This window comes from Vollenhovia emeryi, unplaced genomic scaffold (assembly GCF_000949405.1).
Source record: "Vollenhovia emeryi isolate VEMERY1.0 unplaced genomic scaffold, V.emery_V1.0 DF939164.1, whole genome shotgun sequence".
Taxonomy (NCBI): Eukaryota; Metazoa; Arthropoda; class Insecta; order Hymenoptera; family Formicidae; genus Vollenhovia; species Vollenhovia emeryi.
In genome coordinates, this window is record NW_011967202.1 from 738,593 (window position 1) to 763,697 (window position 25,105).

A 25,105-nucleotide genomic window follows, 5' to 3' on the forward strand; every position below is an offset into this window, starting at 1 on the left:
CCACGACTACCACGAGTCCACGACTGACTCGGCTCGCGCGCGCGACTGATGACGAATCGGCACTCCGCTCGGGCCACGTGATCGACCTGGGAGGTGCACGCGCACGCCTTGGTTTTTTTTCCCTCTTTTTACGGACTCCATATCAGACTACGGATTGAGATTGGGATTAGATTGAAATTTGACCATCCCAGTAAAGTTTACTAATCTCAAGTGCAGTAACTTTTACTCTGATTGGTCAAATTTCAATCTAATCCCAATCCCAATCCGTAGTCTGATACGGGCTTAAAAGTTACTGAACTTGGATTAGTAAACTGGAACTTCCATCGTCACGGTGTAGAGAGAAAGAGACAACAGATATGTCCGCGCTCTTCGGATCTAGCGTCACAGCGTGGAGAGAAAGAGACAGCAGATATGTCCGCGCTCTTCTTCGCGTCCGACGTAAGCCGAGCGCTACCCCCACTCTACTCCCTCCACGCGCTCGACTGCCGAGTGCCGTGCAAAGATTCGAAGTCGGCAACACTGCGCAGATGTCTACGTTCAGATTTCAACGTCTAACGCTAAAAATGGCTGGCTAGTGGCACGTGGTGGCACGTCGATAAACGCCGTAGAGGTTAAGGTTGTATATTAACATAGAAAATTTATACGTAATCATATTCCGTACAGATATTATTATTTTTGGTAATATTTATTATATAATTCCATGGTTATTTATCCTCTTCTGAAAAATTGCCTTGCGGCGCGACACCCAGTGAGAAATGATTCGTCGATCGACGTCGAAACGACGTCGAATCGACATCGACACCGTCGAATTGACGTCGATTCGACATCATTTCGACGTCGATCGACGAATCATTTCTCACTGGGCAGGGAATTGTTAATTATGGTATGGAGTAATTTTCTTTTGCAGTCAATTAAATGTTACATCTAAATTGTTAAACGCAGATTTGCCAGTACAAAGTCCACTGGAGTACCTATTAAGAAGAGTATATTTATACTCAAATTAATGTTCTCCTTCTTATAACATCTACTTGCGCTGTATAGTTATGTGTCATTTACATATCGTGCACTGCCACTGTCAATATTCACAGTACTTTTTTTATTACTTTCGCAGAAGCCTTCACTCGCTATTCTGGAATTTTCGTAAACAAGACTTATTCGACAAAAAGCGATGCCTCCAATAATATTGTATTCGTCGATGGAGTACGGACTCCATTTTTGCTATCTGGTACTACAAGAATCTTCTGGCTTATGATCTCGCAAGACATTCGTTGGTGTAAGTTAACCTCAATTTGATCAATCAATGTGAATAATTATGATTAGAATACAGAAGTAATTCTAAATATTTCCGAAATGCCTTTAAGATCAATCCACGTATACTGGAATTTTTCATTGCCTTTAAGGAGTTACAATACTCTAGAGCACCCAAAAAGAGCCAATCTTTGATGATGTTTTCAAGAATATAATAAACATAAATGAAAATCTGTTTAATCCTTACTGTAGGCGTTTTATATAATTTCGTTAGAAGATATTTGTTGTTGTGCGTTACTAATTCCAAGCCGACCTGGAGCAGTGTTTGCCCGCGATAATGTTTAGACGATCGGTTGTGTTTGTCTTTCGGCCTGTTGTGTCTTCGGCCAGATTCGGTTGTGTTTGACCGAATGTGTTTAGACTGAACGATCGTTATATTTTCGAGAACACTAAAGGACGGAGCGGGTTGTGGAGAGTCGGTGCGTTTTTTACAGTTTAACGTATAGAGAATAATTAGGATTAAATAGATTTTCATTTATGTTTATTATATTCCTGAGAAAGTCACCGAAGTTTGGCTTTTTTTCTTTGGAGTGGACTCTAGAGTGTTGTAACCGCTTAAGTGTTAATTGTAAAAGTAAAGTATTTCTTATTTATAGGAGCTTGCAGGAGAAAATTGGATTTCCCAAGGAGATAATCAATTATATTACCTACGGTACAGTAATACAGGACGTACAAAATTCCAATATCGCGAGAGATGTCGCCGTTGCCGCGGGATATAGCAATCGAATCCCTGCACATACTGTAACCATGGCATGCATTAGCAGCAATCAGGCTGCTACCACTGGTATAGGTTTAATCTTGGGTGGCAGTTGCGACGCTATTGTGGCAGGTGGGGTGGAATTTATGTCCGATATTCCAATTCGGCATAGTCGACCCATGAGATCTCTAATGCTACAGATGAACAAGGCAAAAACTTTGCCAGAAAGGCTAGCTCTCTTGGCCAGTATCAGGCCAAAACATTTCGTACCCGATGTAAGTTGTATATAATCTTTTTGTATTGTTTTTCTGTAAGAAAATATTTGTGTTTTGTGTGAGAATATTACGTTACACAGGGTGTCCCGAAATCCGTGGATAATAAATTGCAGCACCAAAGTTGACAAAAAATTAAGTGATAAAAGTCCACACCATTTTTTAAAATAAAGCAGTACTTCAAGTATATAAGAATTTATATACTTATAACCATAATATAACCAATCATTTCTGTCAGTGTGTCGTGCCTGCGATGCTACTAGATGTCAAACGCACTCGTGATCGTCGACAAATGACAGTTGAGTCTTTAATCGATTACGATTAATTATAATTTCAACTCTCATATACTTGAAATACTGCTTTGTCTAAAAACATGGAACGCACTTTCATTACTTAATTTTTTACAACTTCTCGTGCTGCAATCTTATCCCCGAATTTCGGGACACTGTATGTATACATTTTTACATTTGTATAGCTACCAGCTGTGGCAGAGTTTTCAAGCGGTGAAACTATGGGACACAGCGGCGATCGTTTAGCAGCAGCGTTTGGCGTTACACGCAAAGAGCAAGACGATTACGCATTGCGTTCGCACACTTTAGCTACGCGAGCACAGCAACAGGGATTACTGTCGGATGTAGTACCTTACAAGGTATACGAATATTTCAATATTTAATTTATATTATTAACCGTTAACTACACTGGTCAGATCTGGAGCGGGACACAAACTTACCCTAAACACAAACGGTATCTCCATTTACGAACTTGTCCGCGGTGCGCGTCCTCCTATTGTGAGACGCGGACCGACGTTGAGAATACATGGAAGTGAACAACGTTGCCTATGTGAAAAATATCTTAACAAAGGAGATAATACTGGAGTCGACCAATCTGGCAAATTTATTAATTAAACGTACAACGCAAATTAATTTAACACAGGGGTTTTGGCCCTTTTCAAGCAGAATATTTTGTTTGGAACGCCATCGAATCTAGTTAAACACGTAGTGTAATGGTAAGCGTTTGACAAGACGAGGATCGCATGTCTTCTCGTTGCGAAGGCTAAACAAAGTGTTTAACTAGATTTGATGGCGTTCCAACCAAATATTCTGCTTGAAAAGGGCCAAAACCCATGGCCGAAACGTTGTACGTTTAATTAATAAATTTGCCGGATTGGTCGACTCCAGCATTATCTCCTTTAATTACCACTGGCGACTTATCATAGTATCAATACATATCTTAACAAAATTACCTTTTTAAAAAACGGTACAAAAAGCAAAGTATACGCGCAGAAAGAATAAATATATAATGAACAAAATTTCGGTAAACAAAGTACTGAAATCTACCTTCTCTACAAAAGGAATGATATAAAAAAATTGCACCAACTATCGGTGGGATACGTTTATGGGATGCCCCACCAGTGTCGGTTATGGTTAATTTATTTAGTTAAGTTTTTTCGCAATAAACTTAGAATAGAATATTTAGACACTGCCACCCTGTCACAGCTCTGAGTCCTTTAAATTCTTTGAAATTTGTGTTTAACACATATGAGCCATACTAACTTATTATTTAGTTAAGTTAATGGTTAATTTAATTCCTACGATATTGAACATTGTACACTTACACGTTTCGTTTTACATTTCTGCATTGTAGTGCCGAACGTTGATAAAGTCGTCGATAAAGACAACGGTATTCGCGTATCTACAGAAGAACAACTGGCAAAGTTGAAACCCGCGTTTGTTAAACCTTACGGAACCGTCACTGCGGGAAATTCCTCTTTCTTGACCGACGGTGCATCAGCAGCATTGATAATGCGCGAGGACAAAGCTCTACAACTTGGTTTGAAACCCAAGGCATACATGCGTAACTTTACGTATGTCTCTCAAGATCCGGTGGATCAACTGCTTCTAGGACCATCGTACTCAATACCGAAGGTATGATTTCGGGCTACCTCAAAGTAAGCATAAGCTGTCGATGAGCTATTTCTCTTCGACTTACTGGGGATAATGAAAATTTTCGAGTTCGACGGCGTATCAAACCAAAGCATTAGCCAACCCAATATCGCGAGAGATGCCGCCATTGCCGCGGGATATAGCGAACATACCCCTGCACATACAGTTTTGCACATACAGTTTTACTTGACTCGGCCAGTGCGGCTGGCGGACAAGTAAAATACTTAATATCGTTACATAACGCAAATAGCCACTGATCTCTTTCGCAAGGTTGTATCTCGATTTTATACAATTTTCGGCGTTTGTGGTCTGATACTGGCCAAGAGAGCTAGCCTTTCTGGCAAAGTTTTTGCCTTGTTCATCTGTAGCATTAGAGATCTCATGGGTCGACTATGCCGAATTGGAATATCGGACATAAATTCCACCCCACCTGCCACAATAGCGTCGCAACTGCCACCCAAGATTAAACCTATACCAGTGGTAGCAGCCTGATTGCTGCTAATGCATGCCATGGTTACAGTATGTGCAGGGATTCGATTGCTATATCCCGCGGCAACGGCGACATCTCTCGCGATATTGGAATTTTGTACGTCCTGTATTACTGTACCGTAGGTAATATAATTGATTATCTCCTTGGGAAATCCAATTTTCTCCTGCAAGCTCCTATAAATAAGAAATGCTTTACTTTTACAATTAACACTTAAGCGGTTACAACACTCTAGAGTCCACTCCAAAGAAAAAAAGCCAAACATCAGTGACTTTCTCAGGAATATAATAAACTGAATAAACATAAATGTTCTTGAAAACATCATCAAAGATTGGCTCTTTTTGGGTGCTCTAGAGTTAAGTAACTAAAAATAAAAGTTGCATTATATATGCATGTATATATTTATATATATTACCACTGTAAACTCGATGTAAAGGATTTCACTGGTGCGGATTCTGTCATCTGAAGGAAACAGTACCGGTGATGGTTATAAAACAAGCCAGTGGGTGCTGGGACTGTTTCCTTTTAAAGATAGAGTCCGCACTGGCTACGCTAGTGGGTGCTGGGACTATCTTTTTTGGGAACAGAGTCCGCACTGGCTACGTCAGTGGGTGCTGGGACTGTTTCCTTTTAAAGGTAGAGTCCGCACTGGCTACGCTAGTGGGTGCTGGGACTATCTTTTTTGGGAACAGAGTCCGCGCTGGCTACGCTGGACTGTCACTCTTGGGTGGCAGAGTCTGCACCAATGGGATTTTTAAATCGAGTTTACTACGGTTACCTGAATGTTATCTTTCTTTTATTTTGCGAGATCTCAGAGTATACATTGTCATTTTGTAAAGTGCAAACTTATTTCTAACATTCTGCAAAGTTTTGGTTTTTTCTAATATTCTCTTGGTCTTTTATAATATAATTTGGTTTGGACAATGTCCTTGAACATAATTAACGTTTTGCAGAATGCAGAATGTTTGAAGTATTTGAATGTTTCAAATTTCTTGTGTGATTCTGTATTTTTAAATGTATATTTTTGGTCACACTGCGACTGACATTCTGCAAAATATTGGAAATTTGGTTTTACATTGTCCATTCTGTAAAATGTTAGAAATATTATTTCCGTTTTTTTAAATATGATATATTTTCGGTAACTCCGTCTGACATTTTGCAAAATGAAAGAAATTCGTTTTCATACGTTTCATTCTGCAAAATGTTAAAAATATGTTGTCCGTTTATATAATCATGTCTTTTCCATAACACTGCGCCTGACAGTCTGTAAAAAGTTAGAAATACGTTTTCACACGGTTCCGTTTCTTTAAAAACATGTATTTTCCGTTACACTGCGCTTGACATTCTGCAACATATTAGAAATATGTTAAATATTTTCCGTTTCGTTAAATATTATGTATTTTCGGTAAAAACGCCTGACATTTTGCAAAATGTTTGAAATTCGTTATCACGTTTGCAAAATGTTAGCAATATATTTCCGTTTCTTTGAATAAGTATTTTCGGTAAAACCGCTAGACATTTTTCAAAATGTTAGAAAATCATTATTACATTCGCCAAATGTTAGCAATATATGTTTTCCGTTTCTTTGAATATGTATTTTTGGTAATACCGCCTTATATAATGCAAAATGTATGAAATTTGTTTTCACATGGTTCATTCTGCTAAATATTAGAAATATGTTTTCCGCTTTAAATATTATGTATTTTCGGTAACACCGCCTGACATTTTGTAAAATGTTCGAAATTCGTTATCACGTTTGCAAAATATTAGCAATATATTTCTGTTTCTTTGAATATGTATTTTCGGTAAAACCGCCAGGCATTTTTCAAAATGTTAGAAAATCGTTATCACATTCGCCAAATGTTAGCAATATGTTTTTCGTTTCTTTGAATATGTATTTTCGGTATATATGTAATAATACCGCCTTATATTATGCAAAAGGTATGAAATTTATTTTCATATATCAATCATGATAACTTAATGTATATATAGATGTTATAATATTTATACACTTTATAATAATATATTATTAAAAGAGCTTTATTGAAAATTGTTATCTGTTTTCATTACACCTATCTTTTATAAACTTTTACAATTCCGAGGAATATCAAGTTCTTGAATTAATTTTAAATAAAACTAAACGAAATATATTCTCAGTGAATTTTCGTTTAGTTTTATTTAAAATTAATTCAGGGACTTGATATTCCTGGGAATTGTATTTGCGAAAATATATAAATATTAAATATAATTATTATATAACTGCAATGTAATTATTTTTAATCGGATTAATTTTAATTCCGGTTTAGCTAAGTTTTTATCTTTGTCCAATTCCAGAAACTAGACAAAGGTAAAAGGAAACTTCAACTGAAACTCTTCTATAAATAATTTTATCTATTCCCTGTGCTTGTCTCTGCACAGGTGTAGGTAAATACGTTTTTCCCAACATTTTTATTTCTAGCCTGTTCTAAACTCCGGACTGAATTCTCGATAGGAAAATATATATCTTGAAAAACGACATTCCCCACCGAGGGAAGGCAGTAGGTCCAGTTGCGCCACTGCTCCGAACGATATTGCAGGAGGAAAACATGCGGGCGTCGCGAGCGAACATGTGCGAGGCGACGCAACGCGAGCAAGATGATGCGGGAAGACTCGGATTCGGAGGTCCTTTTCCAAAAGTACACGCTGTCGGAAGAAACCGCGGCGAGGCTCGAATCTATCAGGGAGGCGATGAAGGATAACATCGCCCAGGCTAATCCGATGTGGAAAATTATAGCGGGACAGGTTAGAATTGCACGTGTCAACGCTCATGTTGTGAATTGAAGTCTCCGAACGAAGTCTCTACGTAATGATTATTTAATTATTAAACCGACATGCGGCCTGTCTTACAAATATGAACTAATTACGGGAACAAGAAGTCGCTAAATTAAGCTACTTGACGTTTCAAATAATTACATATTATGTTACATACATATGAGTGTATGCAAATAATCTGATACCACAAATTCATGTTTCAATGTAGAATGAAGAAGAAAAGTGTTCCGAAAGTGAAGATGAAGATGAAGATAGCGACGGTACCGATGAGCCGATAAACAACAGCGAGCCTCAAGTGACGTGTGACGAATCGGTGCCACTGCAGTCCACTCAATTTTACTTCACACAATCCGAGAGAATGATAGAACCGAGCAGACCCGCTGCCGCATTACCGCAGAGGTGTGATATCTTGGAGTGCGCCTGCGAGAGCTTGGAACGAAATAACGGCAGGCTGGACTTTGCCCAGTTGGAAGGCCTGGCCGACGAAGATCTTGTCCCGCTGGTGAACGAGATGCGACGGAAATTGAGTCCCAAGGGCACCTACAATCTGTGTCAGTCGATGAGCGATGCGACTGTCGAGCAGAAAATGAAGTATCTCAGTACACTTTGCACGCACCTGTTGCTGCCGAAGGTGCCAATGGCATTTTACTCATTTTCACCAGATACTTTCTTCCCATACGTCGTTCACTGACTCGCACTGCGCTTGCAGATAGTCGAACTCGAGGAGCCGTCTCGTTTATTGTCATCCGCTATTGTCGAGTGCATAAAAATATTTCCTGACGAGGTTCAACAATTCCTATTTGTTCCTCTTCTCAATACCGAGCTGAAAGACGTAACGTTGGTCACCACCATTGTGAACACGTTTGACCAGCAGAGGAAAGCAATTCTCGTACAGTACGTTTCGACGCTGTCATGCGACGCGTAATTTCAATTCTAGATTCATAAGTATTTTATACCATTCAGGTGAAAATTAATCTGTTTCTGTATGCATGTTATTCATTTTTCAAATTTATATAACGTATTTTCAAGGTATATCTTCATTCAGTGCAGAATACATATTGATATTCTTTACTAATATTAAGTTCTGTGATAAAATACTCCCAAGTTCATTTATGAGATTCAGGATGCAAAGTTTAATAATGTACAGATTAATTTTTCCTTAAGTACTAAGGGTTAAATTAGGAAAACTGTTTTATATTTGAATATATGTAATTTTATTTCATTCTGAAAATGGAAATTGTGCCAAAAGTAACAAGTGAATTTAATGACTCGTGTATTTTTTTGCAGGGAGTTTCTCGCACATGTTCAGGAATTGAAATTGTGGCATATATCTATATTGCAAAATTTTTTATCCGTAAGGCTGGACCACAACACGACCGATAAAGTTGTCAAGTTGTTCTTGGGGAAGGCACTTTGTTATTCCAAAGATAAGAACTTTGGCAAGCTCGTGCTGTCGTTCTTAAAAACCAATACAACGCTATCTGAAGAGCAGAAAAGTATAATGACCGAAGTCGCCGCCGTGAATGAAACGTTATTCAAGAAACCCATGGAAAATATTTTAAGAAGGACGTAATCGCTAAATCACATGTATAACGACGCAAACAATCGTCTAGTTTCCTCCGCGATTAGCAAACTTGTATATATATTTGAGAATTAAAGTCTTGTAAAATTAGGACTTGATCCTTGTAATAATTTTCAAGTGTATCTCTTTGTATTTATATTTGATATTAGCAATTACAACTACCCATACAGCACGGAAATATTGCAGCAACGTTGCAAGAGACATTTTGAAAGATTGCATCATTGCAGCAAAATTGCGAAATGTTGCTGCAATATTGTAGCTACATTGTAGCAACATTAGAATATCCGCCTTCAGCAATATTTAAATGCAACAGTGCAGCAATATTGCAATGCAACTACGCAGCAATATGAAAATGCAAGACTGCAACAATATTGCAATGTAACAATGTAGCCATAATGCAATAAAATGCAATAAAACGTACGTATGTATACAGGTGATAGGAAACAACCCTGGTCCTTGAAAAGATATAATCCTGACGAGATTCTGAGACGATTATTCCTTTTACAAAACTTTATCCAAAATCTAGTTTTTTAATCATAAAAGGCAGTAGTTTTCTTATCATGAGTTGAATACAGGACGTTTAAATTTTAGCTAGGTCCTTGAAGATATAAATCAATTTGAAACGTAAAAGCCATTTAGGACCTGGCACAGGTGGAGGTGGCCAATTAAATTTAACGGCACGCAGGACAGGTTGGAAAAAGACTGTACATCGATTCACTTAGTAAAATAATTTTAATCACACTTGCATACATACGTTTCGGTCCTTATTGGACCGTCCTCGGTGTAAAGAAGAGATAAATTCAATTTAATACATGGATGGATTCGCAAATTAAATATCTACGGAGAATTACGCAGTCATTAGTGTAGAATTAAAGGACGTAAAACTGATAATCGATTTTTCACGCGGATGGACTCGCAAATTAAATATTTACGGAGAATTACGCGGTCATTATATAGTGTAAAATGAAAGAACCGTCTCATAACTGATCATAGTTTGATGCCCTTTAATTTTACACCAATGACCGCGTAATTCTCTGTGAATATTCAATTTGCGAATCCATCCATGTGTTCGGTAAGAGAAACTTATATTAATAACGAAAACGAATTGGACGGAAGGCGATGCGCGCGAGATACGACTCCGCGCGCCGATCAGCTGAGCGCGGAGGTTTTTTTTCCCTCCCCATTCGAAAGTTCGAATGACAGCTCGCGTGGTTGTCCCGCGGCGGCGTACGGTTCTCGCGCGTCAAGACTCGCGCCCGGCTGACAGTTAAAGACCCGCGGAGGCGCAGGCCGCGCCGATCGCCGCGCAAGAATGACACAGGAGCTGTCCGGTGTGACCATAGTGATATTTATAGCGGCGGGCGTTCTGACGATACTCCTGCTATTCATCTTCGCGAAGCGGCAGATCATGAGGTTCGCCCTGAGGTCCCGTCGGGGCCCGCACATCCCCGTGGGGCACGACGCGAAGAAGGTGCGTTTTGTGGAGGGTAATAATTTTGAGGTTAGCCCGACTGTATCGCTATATTGTCGCTTGAACGTGCTTGAAAGTGGCTTTCAGTCCCTGAAGAAGGAGATAGAGCGGCGGATAGAGGTGATACCTAGGATCCAGTACGAGCCGCAGCTGATCAGCGACCCCAGGTACATCCTGACCCCGGGCGGCCAGGCCCCGCCGCACTATTACAGATTGAAGGCGGTCGACGACGTGAGAACCCTGGGTGAGTTGCCGCCCGTGAGTCGAGGCTCCGTTCAGTCCTCACGCCCTCGTTTGCGTTTGCAGAGGCAGAGATCACGAGGTACGACAACTGTCTGAAGAGACACCCCTCGGAGAATCTCAGGGCGTATTTGCTCACCACGCTCGCCACACCGCTGAACGGCAGCGGCCAGCGTTTGATTCACCAGTTCTGTGATTTGTACGAACACGCGAGGCACGACCCCACCGAATTCGGCGACGAGGAGTATCAGGTGTACACTCGCCTGTTTCTCAAGCTAATGGACGCGTAAGTGCGACTTACTCGATTCGAACGCCCGCTAGTCTTCCAAGTGGAAGAACGACACTCGAGTGCTCTAAATGTTGCCCCGAGTCTCGCGGGAAAAAAGAATGGATGTCGACAGGTACGGAGACTTGTGACTTATTAATTCCTCAGGGCACGTTTGCTGAAGTCGTATCCGAGCAGCAGGAAGTCCAGCCCTAGTCGCACGCCGATCAAGAAGAGCGTGGAGACGAAGAGGAACATTCTGGAGCCCAGGATGCGCCCGCCCGAGGAGCAAATCCTGACTGGCACGAGACCCAACACTCTGACGGTAATGACGCTGGACAATAGCGAGACGTCCGTTTAGCATTATGAGTGCCGTCACATACAGCATATGTGACGAGGCAATTGTAGATAGGACATACGACGCTGAAATAATTTCTATTAGACTACGCGCAAACGGAACGTCCGATTTAGTTAGGGGAGAATTATTAATATGCATTTTTACTTTTACTAATAAGTGCACCTGAGCTCGCCACTCTATTCAACTTGCGTATCGAACGACATATATTTTGTATACAACGAGCAAGTACGTTTCTTTCTGTGATTTGTTCTGATATTTATATGACATTTACATTTATACAAGATCAGCCTTATAAGATAGAACTTTTCGCGCTCGTTGCACCGGCATCGCTTGAAGAGTATTTTAACGAGTACTGGATGTACAGAGGAAGTAACGGTGTGTCGTAGGAGTCGCCGAATTAGAAAATTAGTGGTAGAATCTTTTTAAAGCGTCCGTTTCTCGTCGTGCGTAAGTTTCTCAGACGACAGTCGGAAGGCGATAATCGTACGTTCTCTTCCCGATTGACTCCACACGAATGATTCAATACTAAATTTTACATACACTCTCAGCCGCACATAGATCTACATATCTCTAGTAAAATTCAGGAAAAATGTCTGCAGTAATTGAAAGATAATAGAAAGTTGTTCTTTCCTCTTTTTTAAACGTTTATCTCTCGATTAACGATAACGAGTCAGCATATCTTTTTCTACGCGTCGCTGTTTAAATATAGACATTTTTAACAATTTAACGAATTCAGTGTTAATTACGTAATAAGGATATGGACCTAGGTGTGTGTGTATACTTGTCAAAGCTTGATATAATTGTTACTTTATTAGCGATAAGATATAGACATTAAAGTAGGATGTCGGGTGTGTATTTACAGATGTTTATTACAATCATATTATAAGATCGATCGTTAGTGAAATTCAAGGCTGAGTAATGCAAATAAGTAAAGCCAACGGTATAAAAAATTAGTATTGTGTGCCGTATAGCTTTAATCAGTTTAACGCAAGAACTTCCATTCTTTTATACATAAAAATATTTCCTACGTAAACGTATCGCTCTTTCGTTTATATCTGAGTACGAGTTTTGACTGACAAATAATTTTTCCATTCCGAAATATAGTCTTCTTCATGCCTTAACAAGATCAATGCGCTTTGAAATGCAAGTATATATACATCAGGTACAGAACTGCTCCTCATGTGATTCAGCCATTTCATAATCTAGAAGATTAACAATACGATTTAATGTATATTTGTGTATAATAGCATATTGCTCGTTTCGCGACGAAAAGTTCCACCGCAATTGTAAATGTAATGTTTTTTTAACTGTTAAAAATTAAGAGATTATAGCTCTTTGTAAAGCGTCTGTAGCTGACAAGAGGACAAATTTACACATACCTGGCGTGTTATGGACTTCCAAATTTGTCGATCGACGAGCATAGAGATCGCCTGTGGAAATAATCTTATTCTAACGTCTTGCGAAGTGATTAGCAATTCTTTTTCCGGCAGGAGACACTCCATGCCGGACAAGCAGATGACCAAGATGAATAAAATATCACAGTAAAAGACTATATTGTTCTTCTCATCTGATGCCTCTACCATAAGCGTGTCGATGTGTCTTATAAAATCTAAAATCCAGTCTTTTTGTATTTCAAAATCGCAGGAGCTCTCCGATCTCACGTCAGCCTGCACTTTCTGTATACTTTTCAACAAATACTTTCGCATTCTGTAAAGGACAGAAAAACTTATTAGGCAACTTTAGTCGAGCATTAGATCTATTATGAAATTATTATGAATACTTGCTCTGGATTAAACTCTGTCACGTTGACAAGTTCATTCAGCCAGGTGAACGGCGCGGCGATATCTCCCTTGAAAGCTGACTGAGCTCTAATGGCGATGGCGGTTTTCAGTTTTTCCGGCGTCACTACCCACCAGATGCCAGGCGATGTCATTCTCTCGACATCCTTGTCCAACAATTCCATCACAGCCTCAAAATATTTCTCGAAATGTTTGGACGTCAAGTCGACGTTGCCCAATATCTCTTCCAGTATCGTGATTAGCAGCGTGCGATTTCCCATTTGTATCGTGTCGTTTTTTAAAGCGGTGGCATAACACGACATAATGTGATTGAACAGGTGAAGAGACCTTTTGTCATTCAATAAGATCCCGTCAATGGCATAATGTACAGAAGTTTCGAGAAAGTTTTTCAAGTTATTCGGCTGAATAGCCTGGCACAGTTCCTCCAGATTCGAGTAAAGCACCAAGTGTTTCTCGTCCAGCAATAATCGACCCGCTTCTGACGTGGACGTATACATAGATAAGAAGCTTTCTGTCAGCAATTTCGCCGACAGCGAAACGTGACATTGACGACTCGCGATGGACAAGCTATACTCCCGAGCCTCCTCCGATATCTGCATGATTTCCTTTAGGAAGTCCCACTTTACGTTTGGCAACGGCTTCTTGTGCTTATGAGCGAATATGCGCAGACATTCCACGATTACATAATTATTCCGGTCCTCCTTGTCGCCTCGTCTGAGATACTCGCCGACGGCCCTTATCACACTTCTCTCTGGCAAGTATTTCCAGTTTTGCGGTTCTCCTTGCGGCCAAGTATATATTTGCGACCTGAAGCCGCTCAATTCGGCCCCAATAAAGCAAATGAGAAGATCCCCGGCCGCCGAGAGGACGTTCCTGTTCACCTTTTTCAGCATCTGGATCCACAAAATCCCCGGTATGTGCTGCAACTCGGACGTAGTTACACGATCCGTTTTCCTGGATGCGTGCTGTACGACGTCCAATTGGAAGTTTGGGGTAAAAACACCCACTGGAATTTGTTCCACGTGGTAAGACTTTAACGCCTTGAACGCCGCTCTCGCGACCCTCGTGTCGTCGCAGACGGTGTAGCCCCACAATTGTGTCATGACGTCGGCGATGAATCTGTCGTGGTCGTCGCTCGTACGAAACAAGTACGAGGGTATGTTGGCAAAGAGATTGCACAGACTTTCCAGGACCACCGTGCGCTTCTCCTTGCGCATCTTCGGCGCTAACACCTGCCACGTGGAAAAAATGCCTGTCGAATAAAATTGTCCAATCGTTAATCGTGGAAAATGGCGACTTTTATAGAGAATTATACAAAACACACGAGAGTGACCAAGAATTGTATGACGTCTTTCAAGAAAAAAAGTTCAAAGATACAAGGTGCAAAGTACCTATCACCGCGGACTTGCATAGGACCGAGATGCTGTCGAGCGCGAGCGCACTGGCCGCGCCGCTGTTCAGGTCGACGCATTGATTCAGGATTTGCGACAGCAACGGCACGAGTTCCTCGCCGTGCTCGGGCCGGTTCTCGCAAACGTTCTTTATCGCCCGAGCGCACGTCACTTGCGCGTGCCAGCTACGATCTTTCTCCATGGTGTCCATCAGGGCGGTGGATAGGAAGCGGTAGCAGCGCGGCTCCTTCTCCAATGCCTTCAGATAAAGTGGGATCGCAAAATATTTCAGCGGCTTGCCGCTATTCAGTAGCGTATTCAACGTGTGAATGACAATCGGTAGATTTTCCTTGGTCATGACGAACTCCGGGACAGTCAGCAGCAGGTACTTCAACGTGCAGCTGTCGCGGGTCTTAATTAACTTGTGCAGCAACAGGGACAGCACGTGCGACGCGAAGGAGTTGATCTCCTTCGTTATCTGCACGAGAATGTGGCAGACCTTCTGCACTACCTGGGGTTCGTCGCTACGCAGGAAGATACCGCATAGAACCAGTTTACACATGTATCTCAGATCTACTGGCGCGAGCGACAAGCTATCCAGCCATGAAAGAGTGTCATCTTTCAGAGAATATAGACTGCGGATGAGTTCCATATAAAATTGGATGTATCTATTGCTATAGCCGAATACGAGCAGCATCTTATTTGAAACAGTACCGTTACCACTATCCGTTTTCTTCTGCGACATTATCTTGATTAACAATTCTTTCGCTGTCGCTAACGCGCCGGAGCACAATAACGACGGATAGGCTAACCACTTTAACAAGGATGCAGCTAACGCGTTTAACAATATAGCGTGGCACGGCATTCTGTCCACGACAACTGTACCTGTCGCGTCAAAGCGGTCGAAATTAAAATTTGTAATCTTTTAAAGTGACACCACTGCCTTAAGAAAACTATGCGAACTTATTATGTCAGAATTTTATGTCTCAATATAAATATACTTACATATTTGGAGGGCGTCAAGCAAGTAAGCTGCTGGACATATCAAAATTATTTCTGCCATCAAAATTACCGTAATATTTCCTACGTAGCTGCAACAGTATTCAAAGAGATCCAGTATCGCGCAAAAATTTTGCATAGGTTCATGACCATATTCCAACAACTGTATTGTCAGAGACACGATGAAAGGCACTAACGCGGTACAAAACTCCTCGTCTCTTTTCAACAAGGCCATTTCCGCGAGCTCGAGAACCCGGCAGTTCGCATCGACGCAAGTGTCCGCTCGATTGGTGCACAACCAGAGTAAGATCTCCGTTCGCAAATCCGTAGTGCTGCTAGATTTGATTACAAGCTGCCACGCCTCCCGTTTGCAACTCTCGCACGAATCCATGGAAGGATTGCACAATATGTGCACGAATACGGGTCGTAATAGCTTCACACTCTGCTCCATAATTCTGAAATTCGAATGAAACAAAGCTTAATAATGGCTCTTTAATGTTTCTGCCACAGTTGTCCTTGTAAATCTTTAGAACTGAGAAAACTCCAATTTACAAAGGTAAAGGCAAATGATGTAATATATTCCTACGCCTGCGACAACATCATTCCGATGATAAGAGCGTACCGTTTGTCGTGATAATGCATGATGAATTTCATTTGATTCAGTACGGATCTCCAGCTGAGCTTTTCCTGGGTGAGAATCGCGATAAATGGGTGCTGGGTAGGAACCTCGAGAGTGTATTCGTTGCATTTATCGTGCGACCAATCTAATATCAACAGTCGACTTACTGCCACGGTGATTGCCTGATAATTTCTAAAATTTGTGATAAATAAAAATTCATCTCGTTAGTATTTATTGAAACATATAAATAAAACGGGTCATGTCACATTGTATACGTACAGCTTGTTTAACATGTACGCTAGGAATCACTGATGCCTTTTCACATGAATTTGTGCACATATCGACACATTCATACATTTTGCATACATACATGAAAAATGTACATGTGCGCTTAAACCATTCTTTAATCTGTGTATCACTCATGGATTCATCGCCATATACTTTACGGATCATGTGGATGGTTTCCGAACACGAATGGCCAAGTTTTTGATAAATTTTAATGCACACTCTTTGTTCGATGCGTTCAGTCATCGTGAAATGCGACGCGCATAAAATTCAATGTTTACTAAACAGCGTACAGTTGTCGGCCGAAGACCTGAAGGACCGTGCTGCCTGGCAGAGGCACTCATAAAGGTCTCCCGTAAATGATGAATAGCTCTTTTTAACAATAGCACAACCAGGTACAAGGTTAGAGCACAATGTCGGATACTTTCCGGACAGACCTCGTACATGTGCCTAAATTCATACAGGAAGGCATCAGTGACTCCTAGGCCGGTATTCATAGTCGGATCTTAAGATAAATTCACGGTCTTGAATATAAGAATTGGATACCGGTCCTAGTGTACAGTAATGGACAGAATGGGTGCGAGAATTCTTTTAAATGAACTTAGGAACTCGAGAAATAGATCGGAAACGCTCAAAACGGTTTCGGAATGGCCATCGAGCGAACTATTTCTCGGAGATTTTGGAATGCGACCCTCAATCTAAATGCAAGTTTCTAAACTCATAAAAAAGTGTCGCAACCATTCTGCCCATCATTGTACATACATACTTTGAGGAAGATAGTAATGCCATGAACGTTGCTAGTGCAGACTTGACGTCCAATAATCCAGACTCGCCAAGCACAACCAACGCCTGGCACGCGGACGTGCTGACTATAGAATCCTCGCTGTTGCATTTGGACGAGAGCAATTTAAATTCTGATATCTACGAGAAAAAGAAACGTACGACAGCACGATAAATATTATACTAAGGAAATCACGATTATAGAAAAAGAAAAATTACCTTTGAAATATTCTTTTCCTCCGTTTCCAATTTCTTGTCTATTACCTCGATCAGCTTGGATATCGCCTGCGGGAAAGCAGAGTAACCGTGCAATCGCAACGTAAAATGTAAATTATGTTATAAACAAGAGCAATGCGATTCAATTTTTCTTGCCATACTTACGTGTGATATCAAAGTAGGATTCTGTGATCTCAACTTGTAATCAATCTCGTCCATGGTCTACTTATGTAAAATTATCTCTTACAAACTGTACTTCTTCCTGAAAAGTTTAAAATCTCCTGTAAAAAACAGATATTTGTATTCATATGAACGTGTCGTCTACGAAACACGTGTTTGTAATCCTTGTATCTGTTTTTCTTTCATATTTGAAAGATAAATATAACCTAATCTCCCGGTTGTGCGACACGCTCGTGTATTCTTACGCGGAAGAATAAAACGTCGAATTGCGACATGATTTGTTGAATTTAATGTAGATTTAACGAATGTTAGATTTATTTCTATGCATTATGCAAAGTGTATAAATTAGAGTCTTACTTGAAATTTCGCGTGTAACTAACTTTGGTTTTCAGGCTCTGAAAGGACGAGGTTAAAAACCAACGCGGTTCACTCATATTTTGCATACAGTGCATCAGTGGTCTCTGCCAACGAAAACATGGGGTTCTAACCTCGATCACTCAGCAGGGTTGATAAAGTAACTGTTCGACTCGACGGTTTTCAAAGTGCAGATTTTTATTTTCAAAAATTTGCAAACTATAAAGAAAATAGAATTTAAGTGAGAAATGGCACTCAATTGCATTTCCGTTGATTGAATCTTACAAATGTTCTTTTAATTTCAGTGTTCCACAGAATACCATCGATCGGTAAGTTATCGACTCGGTATCGGTAATTTATGTTTACCAGAGAGAAACCTGAGAGCGGCCACGCCGAAAAGACAAGACAAGACAAGACAATGATGTTGAAGAACAAAGGACTCTAGTCAGATGATTAAATTTAGTCTGTTACTTCGCATAGAAGCCACTGATCCTTCATGTATGCAATTTGTAGGATATACGCTTTTTAATTTTATCTACCCATCAATATTTTCATGCCGTCCACTTTACTCGCTTCGTCCTCTGAATATACATAACAACCGCGCACCTTCTTAACTTCGTCTCTCGCGATCTCGCGAAAAACCAAGACGGCGAGAAAGAAAGTACAGGCGGAGATGTTTGAGATTTTTGAATATCTTTATTTGTATGGACAAGTTGGAGCATAGTGCACAATATATTTAATATATAGTAGTCTGAGGAAGGGGGATCAGAGTACATTCTGGAGTTTGAACACAATATCTTACAATTTAACGACAAGATGCCTGCATGTTTTTTTTTCTTCTTCTGTACCTGCTTCTCTGTACGTTATGTTTTTTTTTACTCGTATATTCATATACTCGAGATGTATAATATATAAAGCGTAACGACTCACTATTTTTATCATTCTAAAAAAAGGAGACGAGAATAAGGGTCCTTGTTTATTATGTTATATGTCTCAGTTCTCTTAGCATCGTTTACCCCATTCACTTCTATCCTCTCTCACACTTTGCTTATACATACATACATGACACGCGCATCTATTCACCCTTTCGTCTTATACGATCTTTCAATTACTCTTCCTCTTCGTCCCTTACTTTCTCGCTTTCTCTCACGATACTCTCACGATCGATTATGCAACGTCCTGGCAAATATGCGTAGTACTCGCTACTGTGTCGTATTCTCGGACACGGAGGTTGTCTCCAATTGCTAATTACATACGCTCCATATTACACTTGGGCGAGCTTGCGCGTCCCCCAGGAGGGGGGTTTCCCATTCCCGCAGGGCGAGCGGGGCCGGCAGGAGGAGCACGAGGGGGGCAAGGACCGTCTACGTGAACCACAAAGCTGTAAACCCGTCCCTCCGGTAATGTGCGATTCGCGTGTAGGTGCAATAAAGCTCTTTGAGCTTACGAGAGACGACGACGACGGCGACTCTCTCCTTCTCTCCCTCTCTCTTTCTCCCTCTACGTGTATCCCCTATATAATTAGCGATTAACGATCTATATTAAAATTCTTTTTTTTTCCTTGCTTACTGAAAGCGAATACATTTTACAGCCTGTACAATTGAGTAAAACGGCGCGGCGCACTTTTGATTTAATCTCACACATTCTCTCTCTCTCTCTCTCTCTCTCTCTCTCTCTCTCTCTCTCTCTCTCTCTCTCTCTCTCTTTCCTTTGCACTACCTCCGCTTACGGAGGCAGGCGCGGGCCAGGGCAGGGTCCAGGTACTCAAGCTATCTCTCTGCGTGTTGCTTCCATTCTTTTTCGCTCTTTTTTTTTAGTTTTTTTATACTCATGGAGATCCCGTAGAATATCGGGTCCCTCGATCGTTTCGTGCACTCTCTCTTTCTCCTTCGGGTCCTCTACTCTTGCCTTTTCTTTTTTACAAAAATCACAGAGCAGCACCAGCATTTATTTCTTTTAAAGCCCACCCCTTCGTCCGCCGGGCGCCCCACTAAAACTGAGGCGGATCACTTTTTATTTCTCTCATTCAATCGCATGCACGCGTTTCACATAAACACGCTCGCATACACACGCGCACACGCACACATGCACACGTGTACCCTCGCGCTTTCATAAAGTGCGCGCGCGCGCGCCTCTCTATCGCGGTTTCGCTTACGTTCGGCAAAATGGATGCATTGAGTTTTGCCCCGCTCTCCCCCCCCCCCCCATCCCTTCGTTTTATTTAATATCTTCTTCCTTTTTCTCCACCGCTATATGAAACGCATCATCGGCCGTATCTTTTGATTTGGCATTTGCGAAACGCTGCCCGATAAACTTTCTCGCACCGCCGTTATCTCTTCTTTTTTGCCCGCCCCCCCCTCCCTATCTCTCTCTTTCTCTCTACCTTACGCGTCACACTGACGATAGTAATAAAATAATATAATTAATAATCAATAATCGCATAATATATATAAAATGGATGACGATAGTAGTTACTGAACAAACATTATGTAGTTTATAGATACATATGTATATATATAGTTGCATATGCATACGTAATTATACGTCTCGCTCCTCCTATTTACCCGCTCTCTGGGATCTCGCCCCTGCGCCCCTCCTCCGCTCCACTGTCGCCCTTTTTCTCCCCCCCCCCCCAGCTTTATCGCGCATCACTGGCTACCATTACCTTAGTAAACAAATAGCGTTCTAGCTTCAGAATTTACAGTCACTTAACGCCACTTAATTATTTAGAATCAACGCATTACGTGCCGCCTCGGTTTTTTTTCTTTTTTTTTCCCCTTTTCCTCTTGTCCTTCCCTTTGTCGTCCTAGCGACTCGTCTTTATAAATCGTTCATATCTCAAGGACGAGTTCACCCTCTGGTCGCGCTTTTATCAGCATTTAGCGATCGCGGTCAACACACAATCATGAATTCTTCATTTCCCTAAGAGATAAGTTATCAGCGAGTTATACAATTTCTCTACAAAAATCGAAGTCTGCCGCACGCCTAAAATTCTTTGTCTTATTTCTTTACAATAAAATACATCGATACGGAGTCTATACGCACGCACGCACGCACGCACGCACGCACGCACACCCACACACGCATGCATTATGCTTGTACAAGGCAGTCGACGCACGTGATTCGCTACTCTCTTACATCTCTCATGTACCCTATATATAATCGTTATATATTTTTTTTACCTCTCTCACTCTCTTACATATATGCACACGCACGCACACGTCTACATGCGTTCGCTCGCTCGCTCGCTCGCACTTAAGCTTCTCTACGCTCGATAAAAATTCCACCTCGACACACACGCTCGAGTCTGAGAGTCGCGGGGGCGGAGCCGCGCTCGCACCCGGCACGCATTAAATCCACGCTCTCCGTAATTTTTCTTTTCTTTTTTTTGCCAGCGCGGCCCCGTGGACGCGAGAACGGCCGACGGTGCCGTCCGTCCTCGCGTGCTTCAGTCTAACGAGACGCCTGTTTCCTCGCGACCGTCGTCGCGTATCTTCCATCTCTCGCCTCGTCTCGGTAGGTGTGGACGGACTGGGACCACCCCTCGACCTGTCCTAACTTCCTGGGTACCGACTACGAGCGTCGGTCACCCCTTGGTCAACAGTTCCCGGATCCCTGCGATTCCGTCTTCGTTCAATTCCGAGCTACTTGGGCAAGGTCTGTTTAGATCTGAACGCTAAAAAGAAAAGAGAAACCGAGCGAATCAACGAGACTTCTCGGGATGGCACACCGGGGTGAGCCCAGTCCGCGCACCGAAACGAGGCAAACTCACGCTCGATCCCGCTCGAGGACCCTCATCTCGCGAGGACAGCTGGTACCTCTCGAAATCTGTCAGAGGTCTCGGTTTAGGGGCCGAGATCGAGCTGCCGATCGCTTATTCTTACGCTAACCGAAGGCGTCTGTACATTATGCGGCGCGTGTTCCTTAGATATACACTATGTACACGAAGAAGGATATCCAGCAAGCTGGTTTCGTCCGCACGAACATCGTGGATCCGCAATGGACATACGTGGGAGGTGCCTCACGATACTCGGGGAGGGAGTCGCGTAAGGAGGAAATTCGTCCTCTCGTCGCGCGAGCATCGGTCCGACACATCCGAAGGATTGCTTGCTCACGATCGTCTCGTCGAGCCTATCGCGATCAGTTCGACAGGTTGATCGTCAACAGCTCTGTCCGAGGGAATGGACAACGTACTTCTGCGGACCGAGTTCAGTCTCTTGTCTTCCTCACACCCTCTAAATTCGATTTACATGTGGTACTTTGTAGGGATGACACGTGGCTCCGAAGTGCGAACATGTTGATTTACAGTTAATGGATGCCAGGTCCGATCTCATGCTTGTATTTATGAGGTTTATTGGAAAATTAAAGGTCGTGAATGAAGGAGACAATAACGATTAATTCGAGATTTCAATAAGATTTCGAAAAGGCATTACTTATAAGCGGCCTGAACATTTTTTAACGTAGTATTATAGCGAACTCGATTGCTTGCGCTAGTGCGCACTGAGGGCACACTAAGGCCTGATTATAGTCAATTTTTATTTAACTTTGTCTTAAATAAACGTTGAAAAAGTATTTTGCCAAAAAATTTCAAGAGATATTTAAGACGATCCTTAAATATAAGAACTCACTGTGAACAAGAATTAATGTGCACCCGGTGCGCACTAGTGCAAGCAACCGAATTCGCTATTATACAAGTATGACAACTAACGTTGGCTAGCGAGCGCCCTTAATGCTCACACGCGAGATTCGCCCTTCCATTCTGCCTGTTATCTGAAATGCAATGTTCGGTACACGTTCGATGGACTCCATAAATCATCGGTTCTCCGAGTTTATCGAGGCCGCCAATTTCGCCGGAACTCGCCGTACTGTATCGCGAGGCCATGTTTTACATTAATTGAAAATTGCTCGCGGCGGTTGGTATCAGTACGCGTTTCCTCGACCCTCGCACGATCCGAGCTCGAAAGCCATGCGTTACTATTGTCGCCGAGCATGGGAGATTGTTGCCTACACGGCGTGGAATTGATGAGGGACTCGATGACGTTGCCGACCGACTGTAGTCTCCTCCTCCCCCCGATTTGACGAAACCGCGAGTTGCAACGTTTATCAGCCTAAAAATGGACGATCACCGCGTTTTGTTCATGCCGCGGTAACCGCGTCGCGGATCAATTGCCTCAACACTCTCGGTATATAGTACTTTCCACGTTTACGCATGATTTGAAAAGTCGTGGATCTTCGTGATCCACCAGTCTCCTTGATTTCATTCGAATTTCCTAATATCGTCAATAGTCATGATTTACTTCTCGCAATCTATCTAGAATCCCCTAGTTCAGTTCGCAAAGACATGATTAATAAAGCACCCGACATCTCGCCCTAAAATTCCCGTTATCGAGTAAGTGAACAACACACCACGTGGAACACTACCATTACTTTTACTCGACTACCACCCCAAGACTCAAATATTCCAACCAGTCGTCGGTCTCATCGAGTCTTCTGTCCCAAGTGGTTTGGACCGTTGCTGAGAAGAACGACAGCACCCCGTCATCAACTAGCTTTTCCGGGACCCCAACGTTCGGCCGACATCGAGAGAACGGGCGGCACGGAGCAGGTGAGGAACACCTCGGCCTCTCTACACCGGCTACATCTTGGTCCTAATCCGGCCGTCGTCAGCCTCTCTTTACTGGTTACACCTTGGTCCTAATCCAGCCGTGTACAATGTAGCATGAGAAATACACGCGGCGCCCTGCTCAGTATCGGCCACACCGCTCGTTCGCTCGTGTCCATGCCTCCTACGGCTGCCTGCCGCCGCCGGCGGCGGTGCCGTGCGAGTGTCCCGCACCGGGCGCGCCGCTCGCCGCCGCCGGATGCGTGTGGTGGGCCTGTGTGGCGGAGCTGCCCCCGGCGGTTCCGCCGGGCAGGACGGGGGCGGGGGCCGCGGGTCACTTGGGCGGGAATGGCGTGATCACCGAGGCGGCTACCGCGGCGGCCTGCTGACTCGCCAGCACTGCCGCTGCAACACACACAGAGAGACAGCAGGCCATTAATGTTTCGTCACGATTACTTTGGAGCACCTACTAAACGCGCGTGTTTGCTTTCCAGCTGTTGCTGTTGCTTCTCTGTTCGGACGATGGCGACCCGCGGCACCCGAAAACGAGATCTACCTTGAAGCGTATTCTGGGACTACGAGGACCAAGGAGGGAGAGACCAAGATTCTCCACTAGCTGAGGAAAACAGCTTTCCGAGTCGGCTGTGCGAGTGATTCGTTTACGCGATACACGATCGTGCCGCATTTGATGCGAATCGCGAAGAGGTCAAAGATCTGGTCGAAAAATACTCGACGCTACTTCTATGTGAGAAAACGAGGAAGCGTCTAAACGGCTATCGAGTGGGCATGATGAGTCCAAAACTAATTGAGGGGCATTGATTCGATCGTCTGTGATATAGTATGAAACAACTTGAGGCACATGCACTCGAAGCATTAAAATATCATAAAGGATAATATAAGAAATAAATAGATAATGTGTGATTAAAGAGAAAGTATCATTTCCAGATGAAAATGGAACTTTCTCTTTGTGCTAACTAAACGATTTGCACTGTATTACTCAATTACAATGTTACACGATTCAATCTTCAACTGTGTTCTTTGCTCGATGTCGCTATTAATGCTCCCAAGTCCTGGCAATTGATACTTAAGTTTCTCATCTGACGGTAAGACGCAGCAGAAGGTGTATCATGGCTATGAAATCGCACGTGGCTCTTCGAGACGATTGTTAACGAGTGCAATCCTCCAGGAAACGCATCGTGTCCTCAAGCCGCGCTCGAGGAGAAAACCCGTATATTTCGAGATGTCTAAACACAGAGCTACTTTCATCACTACTCGAGGGAAAATGACGACGGATATGTGTGCGAGAAGTGGTGGGAAAGCATACAAAGTGGCGTGTACCTAAGCGATCGTTTTTTTTCTATCTCTCTCGCTCTTGCTTTTGTCTCGATGATCTCGCGCCTACAATGCATTCCCTAGTCGCGTGATTGCGGACTTCCCTCGTTCACG

At 42.5% G+C, this 25,105-nt stretch overlaps 4 protein-coding genes across 5 annotated transcripts; 3 read left to right on the forward strand and 1 right to left on the reverse strand.

The window, feature by feature from the left end:
* The first annotated feature begins 866 nt into the window (after nucleotides 1-866).
* On the forward strand, nucleotides 867-7,280 carry LOC105564481 (trifunctional enzyme subunit beta, mitochondrial-like). Its single transcript, XM_012016873.1, has 6 exons — nucleotides 867-883; nucleotides 1,112-1,273; nucleotides 1,905-2,280; nucleotides 2,753-2,822; nucleotides 4,075-4,202; nucleotides 7,166-7,280. The coding sequence occupies exons 3-6, from the start codon at nucleotides 2,056-2,058 to the stop codon at nucleotides 7,196-7,198; spliced, it is 456 nt and encodes a 151-aa protein (XP_011872263.1). The 5' UTR covers nucleotides 867-883; nucleotides 1,112-1,273; nucleotides 1,905-2,055; the 3' UTR covers nucleotides 7,199-7,280.
* On the forward strand, nucleotides 7,268-9,220 carry LOC105564480. The gene is made up of 4 exons (XM_012016872.1): nucleotides 7,268-7,488; nucleotides 7,727-8,149; nucleotides 8,228-8,412; nucleotides 8,806-9,220. Exons 1-4 carry the CDS (start codon nucleotides 7,342-7,344, stop codon nucleotides 9,089-9,091), a joined length of 1,041 nt encoding a protein of 346 aa, XP_011872262.1. The 5' UTR covers nucleotides 7,268-7,341; the 3' UTR covers nucleotides 9,092-9,220.
* Nucleotides 9,221-9,869: 649 nt separating this feature from the next.
* LOC105564479 (uncharacterized protein C1orf43 homolog) lies at nucleotides 9,870-12,047 on the forward strand. The gene is made up of 4 exons (XM_012016869.1): nucleotides 9,870-10,571; nucleotides 10,659-10,815; nucleotides 10,878-11,097; nucleotides 11,245-12,047. Exons 1-4 carry the CDS (start codon nucleotides 10,413-10,415, stop codon nucleotides 11,435-11,437), a joined length of 729 nt encoding a protein of 242 aa, XP_011872259.1. The 5' UTR covers nucleotides 9,870-10,412; the 3' UTR covers nucleotides 11,438-12,047.
* Nucleotides 12,048-12,225: 178 nt separating this feature from the next.
* LOC105564482 (focadhesin) lies at nucleotides 12,226-18,214 on the reverse strand. Of its 2 annotated transcripts, none has more exons than XM_012016874.1 (10): nucleotides 18,061-18,214; nucleotides 17,689-17,785; nucleotides 17,527-17,592; nucleotides 17,294-17,448; nucleotides 16,246-16,434; nucleotides 15,630-16,078; nucleotides 14,625-15,509; nucleotides 13,219-14,485; nucleotides 12,814-13,141; nucleotides 12,226-12,636 (listed from the first exon to the last, which is right to left on the reverse strand). In XM_012016874.1, exons 2-10 carry the CDS (start codon nucleotides 17,740-17,742, stop codon nucleotides 12,484-12,486), a joined length of 3,546 nt encoding a protein of 1,181 aa, XP_011872264.1. In that variant the 5' UTR covers nucleotides 17,743-17,785; nucleotides 18,061-18,214; the 3' UTR covers nucleotides 12,226-12,483. The 2 variants fall into 2 exon arrangements, with proteins under 2 accessions (XP_011872264.1, XP_011872265.1); XM_012016875.1 differs by having other exon boundaries at nucleotides 17,689-17,804.
* Nucleotides 18,215-25,105: the final 6,891 nt, after the last annotated feature.

Coding starts and splice junctions, on each gene's coding strand:
- LOC105564481 (XM_012016873.1), top strand. CDS start 2,056: ATGGCATGCATTAGCAGCAATCAGGCTGCTACCACTGGTATAGGTTTA. Junction 2,823..4,074: donor CGATCGTTTAGCAGCAGCGT/TTGGCGTTACAC, acceptor CATCAGCAGCAT/TGATAATGCGCGAGGACAAA. Junction 4,203..7,165: donor CATCGTACTCAATACCGAAG/GTATGATTTCGG, acceptor TTTTATTTCTAG/CCTGTTCTAAACTCCGGACT.
- LOC105564480 (XM_012016872.1), top strand. CDS start 7,342: ATGATGCGGGAAGACTCGGATTCGGAGGTCCTTTTCCAAAAGTACACG. Junction 7,489..7,726: donor GGAAAATTATAGCGGGACAG/GTTAGAATTGCA, acceptor GTTTCAATGTAG/AATGAAGAAGAAAAGTGTTC. Junction 8,150..8,227: donor CGCACCTGTTGCTGCCGAAG/GTGCCAATGGCA, acceptor CTGCGCTTGCAG/ATAGTCGAACTCGAGGAGCC.
- LOC105564479 (XM_012016869.1), top strand. CDS start 10,413: ATGACACAGGAGCTGTCCGGTGTGACCATAGTGATATTTATAGCGGCG. Junction 10,572..10,658: donor TGGGGCACGACGCGAAGAAG/GTGCGTTTTGTG, acceptor AGTGGCTTTCAG/TCCCTGAAGAAGGAGATAGA. Junction 11,098..11,244: donor TTTCTCAAGCTAATGGACGC/GTAAGTGCGACT, acceptor TTAATTCCTCAG/GGCACGTTTGCTGAAGTCGT.
- LOC105564482 (XM_012016874.1), bottom strand. CDS start 17,742: ATGGACGAGATTGATTACAAGTTGAGATCACAGAATCCTACTTTGATA. Junction 17,449..17,526: donor AGGAAAAGAATATTTCAAAG/GTAATTTTTCTT, acceptor TTTTTCTCGTAG/ATATCAGAATTTAAATTGCT. Junction 12,637..12,813: donor GGAAGTCCATAACACGCCAG/GTATGTGTAAAT, acceptor TTAATCTTCTAG/ATTATGAAATGGCTGAATCA.